Genomic DNA, 19,927 nt, shown 5'->3' on the forward strand with positions numbered 1-19,927 from the left:
GAGGAATGGCCTGATTTAAACGAAAATATGGTGAATGTGGGTGATTTTTTAATTAACATTTGCAAAGAAAACGTCTATCGACGTGAATTTCTGAATCTATGTGGCCATTTGTTAAAAAGGCTTGGGTCATTAAACAAGAAATTGCAAAAGTTTGCAGACCACCATGAGAAAAGAAGCCAGATCCACCAAGTCAAAATCAAAGGATCTGTAGAAAACCATCTGACTAATCTACTAATGTCCTGTTTTTTTGTGAATTTTAAGCCCAGGTTTGCCACAAAAGAGACTTTCCTCATGTGCACATAAGGCGCGTTGAGACTTCATTATTTGACCAATAATTTCATAATTTGGTGAAAATCAATCAACCTCCTTCACGCCGGAGTCAAACCAGCGACCTAAGGGTTTCCACCACAAACCAACTACAGCCCTCCGCTCTACCAACTGAGCTATCGAAGGAACCCTAAACGATAATCTATCACTTCACGACTACTACATACACCAGTAGCAATGTAGACTCAAACCTGCACCCAGTGCTTACAGAGCCACAGTTATTGTACAGACAGGTCTGACACAAGCTAAGGAACATGGGGAGTGTGGTGAAATGGATAACGCGTCTGACTACGGATCAGAAGATTGTAGGTTCGACTCCTGCCGGGCTCGTTACTGTGGGTTTAATTTGCGTGATGTGTGAATGCATGTTTTTTTATTGTCTTTATGAAGAGTATTTAAAGGCGCAACATGTGAGGAATGGCCTGATTTCAACGAAAACATGGTGAATGTGGTTGATTTTTTAAATTAACATTTGCAAAGAAAACGTCTATCGATGTGAATTTCTGAATCTACGTGGCCATTTGTTAAAAAACGCATGGGTCATTAAACAAGAAATTGGAAAAGTTTGCAGACCACCATGAGAAAAGAAGCCAGATCCCCCAAGTCAAAATCAAAGAATCTGTAAAAAACCATCTGACTAAACTACTAATGTCCTGTTCTTTTTGTGAATTTTAAGCCGAGGTTTGCCACAAAAAACACTTTCCTCATGTGCACGTCAGGCACGTTGAGGCTTCATTGTTTGAACAATAATTGCATAATTTGGTGAAAATAAATAAACCTCCTTCGAGCCGGAGTCGAACCAGCGACCTAAGGATTTCCACCACAAACCAACTACAGTCCTCCGCTCTACCAACTGAGCTATCGAAGGAACCCTGTAAGAGCGTCTATCACTTCACTGCTACTACATACACCGGTAGCAATGTAGACTCAAACCTGCACCCAGTGCTTACAGAGCCACAGTTACTATACAGACAGGTCTGGCAAGAGCTAAAGAACTTGGGGCCAGTGGCGCAATGGATAACGCGTTTGACTAGGGATCAGAAGATTGTAGGTTCGACTCCTGCCTGGCTCGTGGCTGTGTTTTATTAGCGTGATGTGTGAATGCTTTCTTTTTTATTACGTTTTTCTCAAGAGTATTTCAAAGCGCAACATGTGAGGAATGGCCTGACTTAAACGAAAATATGGTGAATGTGGGTGATTTTTTTAAATTAACATCTGCAAAGAAAACGTCTATCGACGTGAATTTCTGAGTCTATGTGGCCATTTGTTAAAAAGGCATGGGTCATTAAACAAGAAATTGCAAAAGTTTTCAGACCACCATGAGAAAAGAAGCCAGATCCACCAAGTCAAAATCAATGAATCTGTAGAAAACCATTTGACTAAACTACTAATGTCCTGTTCTTTTTATGAATTTTAAGCCCAGGTTTGCCACAAAAGACACTTTTCTCACGCACACGTCAGGCGTGTTGAGACTTCATTGTTTGAACAATAATTTCAGAATTTGGTGAAAATAAATCAACCTCCTTCAAGCTGAACCAGCAACCTAAGGATTTCAACCACAACCCAACCAAAACCCAACTACAGTCCTCCACTCTACCAACTGAGCTATCAAAAGAACCCTGTAAGATATTCGATAACTTTACTACTACGACATACACCAGTAACAATGGAGAATCAAACCTGCACCCAGTGCTTACAGAGCCACAGTTACTGTACAGACAGGTCTGACAAAAGCGAAGTAACATGGGGCAAGTGGTGCAATGGATAACGCGTCTGACTACGTATAAAAAGATTGTAGATTCGACTCCTGCCTGGCTCGTGGCTGTGTGTTTTATTTGCGTGACGTGTGAATGCATCTTTTTTATTCTGTCTTTATGAAGAGTATTTAAAGGCGCAACATGTGAGGAATGGCCTGATTTAAAAGATTATATGGTGAATGTGGGTGATTTTTTAAATTAACATTTGCAAAGAAAACGTCTATCGATATGAATTTCTGAATCTATGTGGCCATTTGTTAAAAAGGCATGGGTCATTTAACAAGAAATTGGAAAAGTTTGCAGACCACCATGAGAAAAGAAGCCAGCTCCCCCAAGTCAAAATCAAAGAATCTGTAGAAAACCATCTGACAAAACTACTAATGTCCTGTTCTTTTTGTGAATTTTAAGCACAGGTTTGCCACAAAAGAGACTTTCCTCATGTGCCCCATTGGTGCCTAACCCACAGCGCAGAATATTGGAGGATTTGATTTAACCGCAATAGATGGCGGTGGTGACATCTGGAGAACATGAAGAACCAGTGGCATCTACATCTGCAAAACACGAAGAACCAGTGGCATCTACATCTGCAGAACATGAAAAACCAGTGGCATCTACATCTGCAGAACATGAAGAACCAGTGGCATCTATATCTGCAAAACACGAAGAACCAGTGGCATCTACATCTACAGAACACGAGTGGCATCTACATCTACAGAACATGAAGAACCGGTGGCATCTACATCTACAGAACATAACGAACCAGTGGCACCTACATCTACAGAACATGAAGAACCAGTGGCATCTACATCTACAGAACATGAAGAAACATTGGCATCTATATCTACAGAACATGAAGAACCAGTGGCATCTACATCTACAGGAGAGTATACGACGTTTAAAGCCATTGAGTGTACATGCCGTACACCATGTTTGGAATTGACAGTTGTAAAGTTGAGACTTACGAACAAATCGACTTACGAACAGACCTTCTGGAACCTAACTCGTTGCAATCATTGGCGATGTTCCCCCACGGGTGATGTTTTTGAGCTGCTCTAAATTACAGGGGTCCCCAACCCCCGGTCCGTGGCCTGTGAGGAACCGGGCCGCACAGCAGCAAGAGCAGAGCGGTGAGTCACAGTTTTGGTAAGCCCACAAAGCTAACCCCTAGTAGCCAAAATGAGTAAAATAACAAACGTCGCTGGGAGCTTCTTTGAAAAGGGGAAAAGACCCAATGATGGACCACCACCCCCAACACCCCAGGTCCGTGAAAAAAATCGTCTTCTACGAAACCGGTCCCTGGTGCCAAAAAGGTTTGGGGGACCGCTGCACGCTGCAGTCTTAAACGTCTCCTGTAGCGACATCTAGCGATGTCCTCTCTCGATTTGTTGGGGTTCATTTGCTGTGGGTCACGTGGGGCGAAGCAAGGGGGGAGGGGGGCGAAGCAAGGGGGGAGAGGGGCGAAGCAAGGGGGGGCGAAGCAAGGGGGGGCGACGCAAGAGGGGGGCGAAGCAAGGGGGGGGGGCGACGCAAGAGGGGGGCGAAGCAAGGGGGGGGCGAAGCCAGGGGGGGCGAAGCAAGGGTGGGAAAGGGGCGACGCAAGGGGGGAGGGGCGAAGCAAGGAGGGAGGGGCGACGCAAGGGGGGAGGGGCGAAGCAAAGGGGGGGAGGGGCGAAGCAAAGGGGGGGAGGGGCGAAGCAAGGGGGGGAGGGGCGAAGCAAAGGGGGGAGGGGCGAAGCAAGGGGGGGGGGCGAAGCAAGGGGGGAGGGGCAAAGCAAGGGGGGGAGGGGCGCAGCAAGGGGGGGAGGGGCGAAGCAAGGGGGGGAGGGGCGAAGCAAGGGGGGGAGGGGCGAAGCAAGGGGGGGAGGGGCGAAGCAAGGGGGGGAGGGGCGAAGCAAGGGGGGAGGGGCGCAGCAAGGGGGGGAGGGGCGAAGCAAGGGGGGGAGGGGCGAAGCAAGGGGGGGAGGGGCGAAGCAAGGGGGGGAGGGGCGAAGCAAGGGGGGGAGGGGCGAAGCAAGGGGGGAGGGGCGAAGCAAAGGGGGGGAGGGGCGAAGCAGGGGGGGCGAAGCAAGGGGGGAGGGGCGCAGCAAGGGGGGGAGGGGCGAAGCAAGGGGGGGAGGGGCGAAGCAAGGGGGGAGGGGCGAAGCAAGGGGGGAGGGGCGACGCAAGAGGGGGCGGGGCGAAGCAAGGGGGGAGGGGCGAGGCTCGTTCAACTGATCGCAGTCGCCTTTCCCGCCAACGCCGTCAACCCAGAAAATTTCCCGTCCCCAAAATCTGCGGTACGGACAGCTTTCACGAACTCTCGTCGTACGGTACAAGTAGTGCATCTTGTTTTACACACACACAGACACACAGATATATTATAAAAGACTGTTGTCACGGGTGCTGGTGAGCAAAATATAACGCGCGTGATGCGGTTTGCGTTGTAAAAGTTTATTTCCCGCTGAAATGCGTACTGTACCCGCGGTGTTTCGCACTGCGTATGTTCATGTTCACAACGTCGGCTCGGTGTTTTGCCTCTTTTGTTGTAAAGCCCGCTGCTGTTTGTTGGGTGGTGTTTGAGGCACGTTGCAATCGACGTTGTCCGGTTGCCATATATCCGTGCTCAGGAACTTCAAACTTTAGTTTCCAAAGTTGTCTTTTATCACTGTACCTTCGGAAGGGGGTGGGGGGTTGTAGCCGTGGTTTATGTAGCCGTTGCGTTATGCGAATCGTGAACCGTTCGCCTTAGTATTATAGGCCAAAAGTAATGATAACATTCACAATTGAGAATCCCTTTGCAAGTCCACTGCTGGACGAAGGCACGTGCGCTGTGCACGAGTTTATAAGGGGGGTCGATTAACTCGCGAGCGACAGCGACGCTCCACTAATTATACAGCAGCTCAAACGCAATCAGTTACAAGCACGTGTAGCGGCGGTGTTGCACACTGTACACAGCAGGCGTGCAAATCGCGAATGTCCGCTGCTGGGCGAGAGCGGTGGCGCTTCGGTTAGCGCACCCGCGCTGTTGAAATTCCGAACAAGAAGCCGATCGCAGTTTCCGCCGCGGCCAACATCGGGGTGGCGCTTTCGTTTTTTATTTTCTATGTTTTTTTATTTTCTATGTTTAATATCCGCGCCGGGTCCTGGACTTCCACGGGACTTCGACGACCGGCGCGCAGCAGCGTGGCGAGGTGTGTTGGTGAGATGCGGCGGGCCGATGATGATCATCATCATCATCAGACCACAATTCAACTCGCTCCTGCTCTCTGTGTGGCCCGGTTCATGTTAACGTTGTCAGCTGTCGGGGTTGTTGTGTGCTAGAATTAATTTTCCTCATTCACTACGAACGGGGTTTTTACGGAGTTGTGTGCATTCATTGTTTTGATTTTCATTTTTTACTCCTTAGATGTGCTGCGCACCCACCCCACTTCGCCCTTTCACGCTTGCCCAGCTCTCACCTAAGGTTCCAAATAAACACGCAAAAAACGTGTAAATGAACACGCAAAAAATGTGTAAATAAACACGCAAAAAACGTGTAAATAAACACGCAAAAACGTGTAAATAAACACGCAAAAAACGTGTAAATAAACACGCAAAAAACGTGTAAATAAACACGCAACAAACGTGTAAATAAACACGCAAAAAACGTGTAAATAAACACGCAAAAACGTATAAATGAACACGCAAAAAACGTGTAAAGAAACACGCAAAAACGTGTAAATAAACACGCAAAAATTGTGTAAATAAACACGCAAAAAACGTGTAAATAAACACGCAAAAACGTGTAAATAAACACGCAAAAAACGTGTAAATAAACACGCAAAAAACGTGTAAATAAACACGCAACAAACGTGTAAATAAACACGCAAAAAACGTGTAAATAAACACGCAAAAAACGTGTAAATGAACACGCAAAAAACGTGTAAAGAAACACGCAAAAACGTAAATAAACACGCAAAAAACGTGTAAATAAACACGCAAAAAACGTGTAAATAAACACGCAAAAAACGTAAATAAACACGCAAAAAACGTGTAAATAAACACGCAACAAACGTGTAAATAAACACGCAAAAAACGTGTAAATAAACACGCAAAAAACGTGTGAAGAAACACGCAAAAAAACGTGTTAATTAACACGCAAAAACGTGTAAATTAACACGCAAAAAAACGTGTAAAATTGTGTAAAAAAAAAACCGTAATCGTCATCAGTTCTTGAAGAAATGCACTGCAGTTGTCTTTGTTGGGTCACCATGAAAACATATTTGAGCGAATGTCAGTGACCGGCTCCAATAAAATGTTGACGGTGGTCTTTATTTATTTGAATGCACTGCACTTGTTGAGGAACTTGCCGAGGGTTTTGCTTGCATAATGTACAAAGGCTGAGTACACGTTTTTTTGTGTAAAATGAGCGCTCAACTGTGGTATAAAGTTGTGTTGCTCTTAGGGTCGCGACTTATTGGAAGTCGGCAAAATTCATACTTGTCAACCCCTTATCAGTACCCTGACTTATTACAGACCAATTCAGACCTTATATTGGTCACACCGTGCCCTTATAAACCTCAACGTTTATCCTACTTAGTCACATCACAAGGGAGAAACAAACAAATATAACAAATATAATTTTGCCCGTATTGAAACGGCTGTATGCCGTATGAACCTAAAAACAAAATTTCCCTGTACAAGAATACGACTAAACGGGTTGAGATGTATGCTAATCCATCAAAGCGTTGGCCCAAAATGCTAAGACACAAACCAGTGCAAAAAAGGACAATTTAGCAACTATCCAAACACAGTTTGCCCTGACACCCTTCAGTACTGCTATTCAAGTACAGTACTGTACTTACAAGGAAAAGTACACATCGGAAATAGTTTCATAATCCATGAGTAATGCTTGATTTTCCTTTTTTTTATCGTCTTTGTAAGTTTCATTTGTGTGGTTTTTTTCTGGTCCTTGCTATCTTGGTCTATCCCGTTCTCAGTCTTCAATTTTGTTTGGGTTTCGTTTTAAGGTTCTATCTGGTCGTGTAAAGATGCCTGATGGACGCAAGTACTTGGACCTCATTGCTGCGGTGACAGAGAACATGGGCATCGGGATGAGGGGCAACCTCCCGTGGAGCCCCAAACATCTCAAGTGAGTGTGCGTCGTCGGGCCCGATCGCATTTTACGCGAATGTGTTTGTCCGTTTGATATAATTTGTTACGTTTGGTTCTTTTCGAACATGCTATAAGTAAAAGGAAGCCGTGTAGCTGGCGCAAAATAGAATGAGGTTGACGGAACTCATTGTTTCTAAACGAAGATGGAAAGGAACTAAAGAGACAAGAGGCGATGGTGAACGATGGCCAATAATAATAATAGCCTTGCGGTGGAACACGAGATGGAGTGATGAAATTGTCTCGTGTGCATGTTACCGGGTGGGCTGTTGTCTCACAGGATTCTCAGGAATATTGTTGGCTTAGAGAGGCCTTCACCTAGCAGTGGATAAACCATGGCATGATGATGAAGACAGCAAGGAAACTGTGCCCATGTGACATCTGCAGTGATCTTGTAATTCTTGGTCATATGCTGATGACGAATGCTGATGATGGGTTTTTATGTCACGTGTTGTCGTACAGTTATATAGTCAATTTGCATGCAGTCACGGGGGTGTTTTGTGGCTGGAAACTCCATAATGTTATTCATTGACTTGTGTGAAGATGTGCATATTGTAAGTTTTAGTTAATGGATCAAAGACATGGTTGTTAACTAAGACACGTAAAACATGCTACAAGTTCGCCAAAGATCTAGCAGAGAAGTATGTTAGGAGTACAGGAGAATTTTCAATTCCATGGATTTTATTATCCGTAGGGTTATCTGCAAATTTACTCCACTTATCCGAGGGAAAGCGTTGTGGCAAATTGCAGATAAAAGGAAACATTTGCAATAAATGGCACTTCAGCCAGCCACTCATAGGGGGTAACTACTACCGTATTTATTGGATATTTTATTTTGTTACTTATTCACTGTTTTAAGTTGACTCGTTTCCAGTTAGTTTGTTTTCTTTGTGCACGTTATGATTTTAATGTTAACAATTGATAGTGGAATGTATTACAAATGTAAACTTCGTATTAATATGATGGAATTAAGCTGCGGTAACGACGTTAAATATATGATTGCATGCGGGGTATATGGAGGTGCGGGCTATCTGAAATTTGCTTTACATAAAACGCTATTTTTGCGGGGTATATGCGTCTGCGGATTATATGCGAATGCGGGCTATATGCGGGAAAATATGGTACTTTCAATATTTTAGGCACTGCAGCCTCAGGGTAATTCCCACTTTGCCCCATGATACTTTCTGGGCTGAGAGATTTCCCTTCCCCCAAGACTTCACAGAAATGCTCAGCAAATCTGCAAACCTGTTCCTGGGGATTAGAGATCAGATCACCTTTCTTTGCCCTAAGGATGGTGATTGGTGTGGGGCTGCAAGTAGCTTTTTTGATGGAATGAAAGAGTGATTTGTGATCGCGGACTACTGAGGCAGATTCCGTCTCCTCGGTAACCTCCGACCGCCACTTTTCCTTGCAGTGCTGTACGGCTCTCCGAACCTCCGAGCAAAGGCGGTTAGCCTCATTCTCTGATGTAGATTGCTGTATATCGTGGCAGTGGGCCTGTCAATTTTTCTCAGCCAGCCGGAACACTTCCTCCTCTGGGGGGTTGCACCGTGTACCCAAAGCACCCATTGCAGTTGCATGAGCCACAGTTCTAAACCTCGTCCATTTCCCCTCGGCATCAGGAGGAGGGGGGGGGACGATGCCAACCCTAGCTGCAAGCGATGATGAAATTCTCATTTGCATCTTTCATCAGCTACCTCAGACCAGGCTACTGGTTTTGAATGGGGTCCAAGATGGACACCCACCACCAGAGTTTAAGAATGGCAGGCACATCGTACAGATGACAAGCCAATTGTCAGTGGGCAGATCAGCTGCACGGTAGATCCTGGTGTCAAGGACATGGGCCCGCATCCGCTGTTCCGTCACAGTATAGTCCAGCAGATGTTCTTGCTTGGACCCGGCGTGCATCCATGATGTTATGTGTATGCGCCAATGCTGGAGCAGCGTGTTGGTAATTACAAGCCCATGGGCTGCACAAAAGTTTAGCAGCCTCCAACTGTTGTAATTGAGCTGATCTGGCCCATGTCTTCCAATCACTCCTGTCCAGGTGCCGGTGTCATGACACACTCGTATTCAAGTCACCCAACATGTTAACTATCCCGAGGGGCCACTTTAGCTAGCACCTGTGACAGGAGGCCATAGATGTCATTTGATTCATCGGCCTTGCCTGCACTGATGTTCATCTTCAGTGGAGGCATAAGCAACCACCACCATTTACCACCTCCTGTTGATGGGGAGGCGAGCCCACAGTCGCCTGGGGCTTACGGATTCCCATACTTCACTGCCACCCTCCCACGTCCCCTTCATAATTTTGTTCTGAAGAAAAGCCACTCCCTGTTTGGCATTCTCCTGCCCCGAGTAGACGACTGTCCACCCCTCATGGTGACTGGAGCCAGAGGCAATCCACACACTCTCCCACATACACAAATGCGCAGCAACAGTCACCATTCACCATTAAATGACAATGATGTCAACAAACTGCTTCTGACAAACCAGGTTCAGTTTGAGGCCACGTAAAGTGTCGAAGGCCCGCTGGTTGGAGACCACAGGTATTGGTTGACCAGGTATTGAGTTAATGGCATGATATGATTGGCAGACGTACATGTGCATAGCCACTAACAGCAGAGGGCATCCTAACCCTAATTCACACTTGCTGCATGCAGGTATGTATGGCAGCCTAAAGAGCCCAGTGATTGGAGCCAGTTTGTCCAAATACATTCTCCCAGTAGTTGAACTGTAGAATTACCATCCTGTGTTTGTCCATAACATGTACATGTATAACTTAGCATGATCTGATCATTCATTCTTACGTTCATGATACGTGCTTCAAATTGTGCTTTTGCAAAGTGATAATTTCTCTATTTTATGCAAATGACATGATAACGATATCAGAGCTAATGGAGTGAAAATACCAAAAAACAATGTAATTGATACCATAGATGTAAAAAAAACATAAATTCTTGCGTAAAATTTCGAGGCCAAATTATGACAATTCATTGAATTGCTGGGGAAAGGTGAAATGTCTCAAACTTTTAAATAACACTGAAAATTATAATTAAAATGTAATTACTACAGCCAATTAACATGGTAATATCAGTTGCCTCAATGCAGCAGTTTGTATATTGAGTAGTTAGTGCAACGATGTCGTGTACAGTACATTGTTTTCTCTCTCTCAGTGCCAAACAACATTTTGCTGGAAGGCATTTTTTATGACAGTAAAAAATGGTTATGAAATGTCGTGGTTTCATTTCGTGAAACAATTTACAACAGTGATCTAAAAACTTCGAGCAAAACCTTTTAGACAAGAGCTGCAAAAAGACAGCCAAATTTCCACAATTTAAATAAGTGGTCAGATTCATTTATGAATGAAAGTAGTGAAACACATTGCCACTGATGTATCCCATTGTTGGTGATAGAAGCATCGTCACACATGTGGGAACATTTGAACACATGGAAATCAGGACCGTGCAATTCCAGGTTACTCTTGCAATAAATATTAAGCGACTTTATGGGTGCTTCTCTCATGGTTAAATTAAGGACATGATTTTCATTTTTTTGGTGTTTTATTCTTTTGTATACATTTTTGGGAAGCGGAATACTGGAAAGCAAGTTCAGTGGGAGTGTTGAATAGTTGACCGTTTAATATAGAGTTTGAATACAATCCAACTTGGCACATTGCATAACAAATTGTCTTGAAGTTTGCGTAGTTCTCACTTGGTTTGTGATTTTTATCTTTTTCAGGATAGACTTCGACTTTTTCCAGACCATAACTGCTGCTGCAGCTGAAGGTATTTAAAGCAAAAGAACAAGGCATCGCTGAGATCCTGGGTATGAATTGGGATTTAAGTCGCTCGCAGTTATACTGGGTCTTCAAGTGTAGCAAGATGATGGTCTCCAGTCACCGGTGACTGCACAGAACTCGTCGCATTATGTCATTCAAAAATTGTTCACTTAATTTGGATGCTTTCTAGCTCTGAGAAGTAAAAATATCAGTTTTATTGCTGTGTGACGGATATTTTTCTGTCGCAGAGTGTGGGAAAGTGCACCCCCGGGTGAATAAAGGGATCTCAGAAGCAGTTCTGTGAAATATGCTTCCACTGGCCGCTTTGTTTTCGGCTGAAACCCAGGTTCAAACCCAGGATCTCAGTGGTCTGACCTCTGAGCCATGTGGCCACCTAAAATTTATTTAATCTTACACGCTTGAATGGATGTATTTATCGGTAGTGTTAGAATATATATCAATGAATAAATGCATTTTTAAATGCCTAATAGTAATAATTTTCAAATACCAGACACTTCTTTTAAGGTTGTCATCCTGTAATAAGGGATGGGCTGTAAGGCCAACTTAAAATTAATTTCTTTTGTCAATCTACTGCTGGATGAAGGCCTCCCCAAACCGTGTTCATTATGGGGGTTTGTTCCACCATACTTCACCGCGCTGCTACATACTGTTTTGGTGAATGAAGAAGCTCAAGATAGGTTCATATATCATTCGCCACTGACGTTAGGTTGTCTGGTAAAGGCCACAGTACAAGGATGCACAATCTGGTCAGAGCTCCCGAGGTAGAGCAAGAAGGCGATGGACGGATGACAAAGTTAATTGACCGGGATGGAGACTGACGATATGGTGAGACTGATGTAGGGCCGGGAGAAGTGAAGGGAGGTGCTGAATACCACCACCCCTCTGGAAAGAAGAGGGCACGAGACAATGAGACAACAACATTGTCAGCATCATCATCATGGCTACCTTCATTGGCATTGTTATCACTATCATCACCACCACCATTGCCATAATTAATATCGTTATTTGGCCATGAATCGCCTTTGTTCATGTCACAATTTTCAATATTCGTGTCACTATATCTCCATATATATAAAAGGCAGAGTTGTGAATGTGTGTCTGTTCAAAATGTTTAGCGTACTTCCCGATATGCAACAAACTGGAAATTTGCCATGTGGGTACTTTCCAGACTGTACACCAAGCAAAAATGATAAAAATACACTTTTGGGTTTTTTTGCCGGGGCGTGCTCAATAATGCATATTTTTATTGCACGGCAAGTGAGCTGTGACGTCAAATCTGTCACGTGACCCGCGCATGTGGAAGCGTAACGCATTGTAGTGTCTTGGTTAGCGCGCCGCGCTACGAACCCGGCGACCCGAGTTCGATTCCCGCTCACGGCCACCACCGGTGACGAGTATTTTAACCGGTCCTGGGCCTCCCCTAGGTCGACTCAGCCTCAAACGACTAACTGCTGTGGTGTGTGAACATCGCCACTGGGGAGACAAAGCGGTCGTATGTGGTGGATCCAAGTCCCGGGCGAAGCCGGGTAGTACAGCTAGTTAATCTATATAAGATACTTGCGGGAAGTACCCAGCGTTGCCCCGTGGAAAAATATATTTCAAAACTTCTCTTAAAAACGTAACATATACATACACAAATTCTAAGCTATTGTGAAAGCCCGGTGTGCCGTCTGTCCATTTGTCCGTCAACAAAATTATAAGAGGCTTGCAGAAGTCCAAAAAGTTATAGAAAGTGGGGGGTAAATAGTTGATCTAAAAGGTTTCCAAAAATTGTCGACCCCCCCCTCAAAAAATATTTTTACCCCCGCGTAAGCATATATACCTATCACCCTACATACAATAGAGGTTGTAGTATCTACTGACTCTATAGTAGTATCTGACTGTACAGTAGTATCTAGCTCTACATTAGTATCCACTGACTCTATAGTAGTATCTATTTACTCTCTTTCGTAGTATTGGCTGACTATAGTAGTATCTGCTGACTGTAGTTATATCTACTGACTGTACAGTAGTCTTTACTGAGCCCAGTAGTAGCTACTGACTGTATAGTTGTATCTACTTACTGTAGTAGTTACTACTGACCCTACAGTAGTATCTACCGACTTTATAGGGGTATGGCCCTGGCAATGGTGAGAGAGAGCGCGTAAGGACGTGGCCTTTGGGTGAACCCGGGAGGACACGTGACCGGATGAGATGGAAGTGGCTACCCCCAAAGGGGGGTGAGAGGGACACGTGATGAAGTATCAGAGCCCTCGAGAAGAATCTGGAATGGGGTGTGGCCCATGCCGGAGCGGATATAAACCAGGGCGGAGAGGCAGGCGGGGTCGCCGTCGTAGGAGTGCAGCTGTAGAGAGATGGGGCCTGCCCGCCAAGTCCTCGATCCTCAGTCTTCGGGCGTGAGAGAAGACGTCGAGAGCCGGGCAACATGTTAGCTGGCCCAGCAGATTATATAGTGTTCCCGTGAGTGTTATGTAGCTATCCAGGGTGGTCACCACCCTTAGTCGTTATCTCGTGAGTGTAGACTTACCTGTGTTATGTTAGTGAATAAAACGTGTTGCCTCCATACTCAAGAGTGCGTCTCAATAGAACCCACTACAGGAGTATCCACTGACTATAGTATTAACTACTAACTCTATAGCAGTATCTACGGAGTCTATAGTAATATCTGCTGACGTTATAGCAGTACCTGCTGACTATAGCAGTTTCTACTGACTATAGTCGTTACTAGTGACTTTGCAGCAGTATATACTGACTAGTGGAATATTTTGGCTGTAGTATTATCTACTGGTTATAGTAGTATCTATTGACTCTATGGTAGTATCTACCGACTCTATTGTGGTATCTACCGACTCTATAGCAGTAACTACTGACTGCAGTAGTATCTACTGACTATAGTAGTTACTAACTCTGTAGCAGTATTTACTGACTCTATAGTCGTATATACCGATTCTGCAGCAGTATATACTGACTATAGTGGTATCTACTGACTCTAGTATCTATTGACTATAGTAGTATCTACTGACCCTACGGTAGTATCTACCAACTCTATAGTAGCATCTACCGACTCTGTAATAGCATCTACCGACTCTGTAGTAGTAACTACTAACTCTACAGTAGTATCTACTGACTCTATAGTAGTATCTACTGACCGTAGTAGTATCTAACTGTAGCAGTGTTTACTGAGCATGGTGGTATCTATTGACCAGTATCGCCTGACTCTATAGTAGTATCTGCCAACTCTATAGTAGTATCTGCCGACTCTATAGTAGTATCAACCAACTCTTTAGTATTAAGTACTGACTCTACAGTAGTATCTAATGACTATAGTAGTATCTACTGAATCAATAGTATCTATTGACTATAGTAGTATCCACTGGCTACAGTAGTAACTACTAACTCTATAGTATCTGCTGACTCTATAGTAGTATCTACCGACTCTACGGTAGTATCTACAGAGTCTATAGTAGTAATTACTGACTCTGCAGTAGTTTATAATGACTAGAGTTGTACCGACTGAATCTATAGTAGTAACTTTTGACTGTAGTAGTATCTGCAGACTATAGCAGTATTTGTTGACTATAGCAGTATCTACCGTCTCTAGCAGTATCTACCGTCTCCATGGTAGTATCTACCGACTCTATAGTCATATGTACCGGCTCTATAGTAGTAACTACTGACTATAGTAGTATTCACTGACTATAGTAGTAACTACTAACTCTACAGTAGTATCTACTGACTCTGTAGTAGTATCTACTGACCGTAGTAGTATCTAACTGTAGCAGTGTTTACTGAGCATCGTGGTATCTACTGACTATAGTATTAACTACTAACTCTATAGCAGTATCTGCCGACTCTATAGCAGTATCTGCAGACTCTATAGTAGTGTCAACCAACTCTTTAGTATTAAATACTGACTCTACAGTAGTATCTAATGACTATAGTAGTATCTACTGAATCAATGGTATCTATTGACTATAGTAGTAACCACTGGCTACAGTAGTAACTACTAACTCTATAGTATCTGCTGACTCTATAGTAGTATCTACCGACTCTACGGTAGTATCTACGGAGTCTATAGTAGTAATTACTGACTCTGCAGTAGTTTATAATGATTAGAGTAGTATCGACTGAATCTATAGTAGTATCTATTGACTCTAGTAGTATCTGCAGACTATAGCAGTATTTGCTGACTATAGCAGTATCTACCGTCTCTAGCAGTATCTACTGTCTCTATGGTAGTATCTACCGACTCTATAGTCGTATGTACCGACTCTATAGTAGTCACTACTGACTGTAGTAGTATTTACTGACTATAGTAGTAACTACTAACTCTATAGTAGTCTCTACTGACTAGTAGTATTTACTGATCTTAGTAGTAGCTACTGACAGTAGTATCTACTAACTATACAGTCGTATCTACTGACTATAGTAGTATCAACCAACTCTATAGTAGTAAATTATGATGACAGTAGTATCTAATGACTATAGTAGTATCTACTGAATATATTGTATCTATTGACTATAGTAGTATCCACTGACTATATTAGTAGCTACTAACTCTAGCAATATCTAATTACTCTATAGTCGTATCTACCGACTCTGCAGCAGTGTACTGACTATAGTGGTATCTACTGACTGTAGTATTATCTAATGACTATAGTAGTATCTACCGACTCTATAGTAGTATCTATCGACTCTATAGTAGTAACTATTGACTATAGTAGTATCCACTGACGATAGTAGTAACTACTAACTTCACAGTAGTATCTTCTGACTAGTATATACTAAATATACAGTAGTATATACCGACTTTACAGTAGTATCTACTGACTGTACAGTACTATCTACCAAATCTGCATTAGTATCTCCAGACTTTACAGTAGTATCTACCGACTCTGCAATAGTATCTCCCAACTTTATAGTAGCATCTACCGACTCTACAGTAGTATCTCCCGACTCTACAGTAGCATCTACCGACTCTACAGGAGTATCTCCGGACTTTACAATAGCATCTACCGACTCTACAGTAGTATCTACCGACTAAACAGTAGTATCTACCAACTTTACAGTAGTATCTACCGCCTTTACAGGAGTATCTACCGACTCTACAGGAGTATTTCCCGACTCTGCAGTAGCAACTACCGACTCTACAATAGTATCTACCGACTCTACAGGAGTATCTCCGGACTTTACAGTAGTATCTACTGACCACAGTAGTATCTCCCGACTTTACAGTTGTATCTCCCGACTTTACAGTAGTATCTAACGACTACAGTAGTATCTACCGACTCTACAGTAGTATTTCCCGACTGCAGTAGTAATTACTAACTCTACAGTAGTATCTACCGACTCTACAGTAGTATCTCCCGACTTTACAGTAGTATCTACCGACTACAGTAGTATCTACCGACTCTACAGGAGTATCTACCGACTTCACAATAGTATCTACCGACTTTACAGTAATATCTACTGACTACAGTAGTATCTCCCGACTTTACAGTTGTATCTCCCGACTTTACAGTAGTATCTATCGACTACAGTAGTATCTCCCGACTTCACAATAGTATTTACCGACTTCACAATAGTATCTACCGACTTTACAGTAGTATCTACTGACTTTCCAGTAGTTAATCCCGACTCTGCAGTAGTATCTACCGACTCTACAGTAGTATCTCCCGACTTAACAGTCGTATCTACCGGTTCTATAATAGTATCTATTGACTCTTTAGCAGTAAACTACTAACTTAACAGAGTGCCGTGGTGAGGCCTAGCCCCGTGCACAGCCCCCGGCCTCGCCTAGATTGCCCAGTCGGCCGAGGTGTCACCTTGGCAGGCTGGGGCTGGGCTGCTATACTCCCCCCCCACCCTCCCCACCATCTACTGGCTATAGTAGCATCTACTGACTATAGTAGTGGGGGGGGAGAAGAGGACATCACACTGTGAAGAATTTACCTCAACGTTGTGTGCATATTTTTTACATTTTTAACGCGAATGAGAATTCCCCCCTCCCCCCACCGATCGCGTGTGTGCGTTGCTCGGGCCAAGCACGGCTCAGCTTTCTCGCGCATGCGCAGATGCGTGCTTTGGCGCGTGCTCAACGTAGTAATATTATAATTAATAGCAATAATTTGTTAATTTAACTACTTTTACGTTGACGGATGTGAAATACGAATAGCGCTGGCTCACCATGGGGCTTATCGCGTGGTATCTGGGTACTTTTTTTTTACATAAACTCCACAGTTAGCGAGTTAAATCCGTCGCAAGTTGCATACACAGACAGACACGCAGACAGACAGACCAAAAATTACTTGTATAGGTAAGAAGACTGATGTTAGCTATGGCCGGTTACTGTGTCGTGTTTTAGGTATATTATGTTTAACCAGGTGAGAACTATAAAGACCAGGAAACTCTCATTTGCAAGGGTAACGTGACCTTAAGCTCAACGCAGTGCGTCAACCACCGCTACACCAAGGCCAGTGCACAGAATTTACGGTATTGTGACTATCGTGGCAAGCGTTAAGTATCGTTCATTATTTTCTCTTGACACCCCAAAATCAATGGGGTTTCACGGCAGATGTTGAATCTCCCTCCGTGGAATTCGGCAGCAATTTATTTCCCATTTAGAACAAGGTCAAGAGGAATATTCACCGGTAATGGTTTGTGGAATTGGCTCAGCAGAATTAAAATCCTAACGCCTGTTCCACGGGCAATTATCGTATTGAAGATTTGTGTTGTATAACGATCTGTCGCATTGTTATTGCATTGACAACTCAGCCATTCTCCTTCTGGTGTGTGGAGTAAGCTATGGCGCACTACACCAGTATCAAGAGTTTGGGCTGAGCTTCCCCTAGGTCTACTCAGCCTTAAATGAGTACTTGGTGTGGGGTGTGTATGTGCTTGTGAACATTAGCATCAGCGAAACAAAAACGGTTGGGCACGTGTGGCGCCGGCCAAATCACCTCCCCGCCTCATGTGCCGTGCTGACCTTAGTAGGTGCTCACGAACAGCACTTAACCTGACAGCTTACAGTACAGTGTGCTGAACAGTCCATGTTTGTGTGACACCATTTCTGAAAAATAACACAGTCCAAAATGTATGCCAAGACAAGCATCGTCCACTACATACTTCCAATGTCCGTTGCGCACGAAATTGCAGAATTTTCAAATTTTTACCTCGAATTACCACAAATGAATACTTATTTTAGCGACCCCATAGAGGTGATGTTGATGATTGTGAGCGAGTTTACTCCTGATAAGAATTCTGAATGGGCAAACTTGTAAGAGCTTTAAGCACCGCGCCGCCCTGTCTGATAATTAAATTGCCTTAATTAGTATTGCTAAAACGGTGCTGTGTGTTGCGTGGCCAGGTTTTATTTAGGTGCCTGTGATGTGTGTGATCGATTCGCCCGCTCATTGTACTCCCTGAAATATCGGGCTTGTGTGTGCATGCCTGCTTGTGGGCGTATATATCCACACTCACGAAGAGCACTTGCCACAACAGCCTGTGTGGTATATACGGGGGATCTTTGTCTTTGTACCTGTCAGTGTGACCTAGTGATAAGTGCACCCCGCTGCAAACATTACAAAGCACGTTAGATTCCCGCTTGCCGCTGACGTTAATGTCGAGTGATATCCGACCCTGTCCTGGGATTTCCCTGGGTCGACTCGGCATAAGATATGTACCTGCGCTGTGTTAAACGCATAAGCACTGGGGAGACAAAACGTCTTTGCTTGAGGCTTGCCACACCACTTTCATGTCTGCACTGCCAAATTTAATCGGTGTTGGAAAAGCATTTATCCTCACTGGCCGGAAGCATAAGTGTGGATCTTTTACTGTGTGTGTAGAGAGTGGAAGCACAGTGATTAATATCTTGTGATTTGATTCCTGGTCACAGCGTAACATCAGTGCCACATTATATCTGACCTGGTTCTGGGTCTCCACGAAGTCGACTGAGCCTTCAGTTAGTACCTAGTGCAGTGTGTAAAAACATAAACACTAGGAATGCAAAGGTTGTTTGGTGTGTTGCTGACCACACCGCTCCCTCATAAGCTGTGCCCACCTTCATTGTTGCTCACTATGACAGCACTTGCAGCAGGCAGCTATAGAGGTGAACTTTGTATGTGTTGATGCATACAAATGTAGCCAAAGTGTTTGCGTGGGAGGCGGGTTCCAGCTTTTCAATCCATAAAACGTGTGCCTGCCACGTGAAGTCCCATTGGCAAACCCTCTCCACTCCATGTGGCGTCACATGGGCACCTAGCCTGGCAAACATTGTGGTGATGCCAGCGTTGCCTGGTGGTGAATATGTGTACAGAACTTTCCCCAACAGCCTTTTATAGGCTACTAGCGGTAAGTACCCGGCGTTGCCCGGGCGAAAAAGACAGACACACACATCGACTTACACACAGACATCGACCCACACACATAGAAACCCATCGACTTACACGCACCACAAACACATGGACTCACACAGACAGACATCGACTTTCGAGACACACATGTACAGTGAGGGAAAAAAGTATTTGATCCCCTGCTGATTTTGTACTTTTGCCCACTGACAAAGAAATGATCAGTCTATAATTTTAATGGTAGGTGTATTTGAACAGTGAGAGACAGAATAACAACAAGAAAATCCAGAAAAACGCATGTCAAAAATGTTATAAATTGATTTGCATTTTAATAAGGGAAATAAGTATTTGACCCCCTCTCAATCAGAAAGATTTCTGGCTCCCAGGTGTCTTTTATACAGGTAACGAGCTGAGATTAGGAGCACACTCTCTTAAAGGGAGTGCTCCTAATCTCAGCTTGTTACCTTTATAAAAGACACCTGTCCACAGAAGCAATCAATCAATCAGATTCCAAACTCTCCACCATGGCCAAGACCAAAGAGCTCTCCAAGGATGTCAGGGAC

The 19,927-nt window shown here is 44.0% G+C and overlaps 1 protein-coding gene and 3 non-coding genes across 7 annotated transcripts in view; 2 read left to right on the forward strand and 2 right to left on the reverse strand.

Moving 5' to 3' along the window:
* Positions 1-364: 364 nt before the first annotated feature.
* Positions 365-453, reverse strand: TRNAY-GUA (transfer RNA tyrosine (anticodon GUA)). Its single transcript is given in 2 exon segments — positions 365-400; positions 417-453. It is a non-coding gene; the product is annotated as a tRNA-Tyr (tRNA).
* A 653-nt stretch (positions 454-1,106) lies between these two features.
* TRNAY-GUA (transfer RNA tyrosine (anticodon GUA)) lies at positions 1,107-1,195 on the reverse strand. Its single transcript is given in 2 exon segments — positions 1,107-1,142; positions 1,159-1,195. It is a non-coding gene; the product is annotated as a tRNA-Tyr (tRNA).
* Positions 1,196-1,326: 131 nt separating this feature from the next.
* On the forward strand, positions 1,327-1,399 carry TRNAP-AGG (transfer RNA proline (anticodon AGG)). The gene has a single exon. It is a non-coding gene; the product is annotated as a tRNA-Pro (tRNA).
* A 2,867-nt stretch (positions 1,400-4,266) lies between these two features.
* Positions 4,267-19,927, forward strand: part of DHFR (dihydrofolate reductase) — a 61,238-nt gene continuing 45,577 nt past the window's right edge. The window contains exons 1-3 of one of the 4 annotated variants that reach the window (XM_032973879.2): positions 4,267-4,360; positions 7,073-7,194; positions 10,956-11,002. In XM_032973879.2, the coding sequence (XP_032829770.1) occupies positions 7,094-7,194; positions 10,956-11,002 (148 nt within the window). In that variant the 5' untranslated portion in view covers positions 4,267-4,360; positions 7,073-7,093. Of the gene's footprint in view, positions 4,394-5,310; positions 5,332-7,072; positions 7,195-10,955; positions 11,003-19,927 lie in introns of those variants that run through there. The other 3 variants (XM_032973877.2, XM_032973884.2, XM_032973876.2) reach the window with 3 other exon arrangements.

This window comes from Petromyzon marinus, chromosome 52, assembly GCF_048934315.1.
Source record: "Petromyzon marinus isolate PM22_M1 ecotype Great Lakes invasive population chromosome 52, UKy_Petmar_22M1.pri1.0, whole genome shotgun sequence".
NCBI classification, from domain to species: Eukaryota; Metazoa; Chordata; class Hyperoartia; order Petromyzontiformes; family Petromyzontidae; genus Petromyzon; species Petromyzon marinus.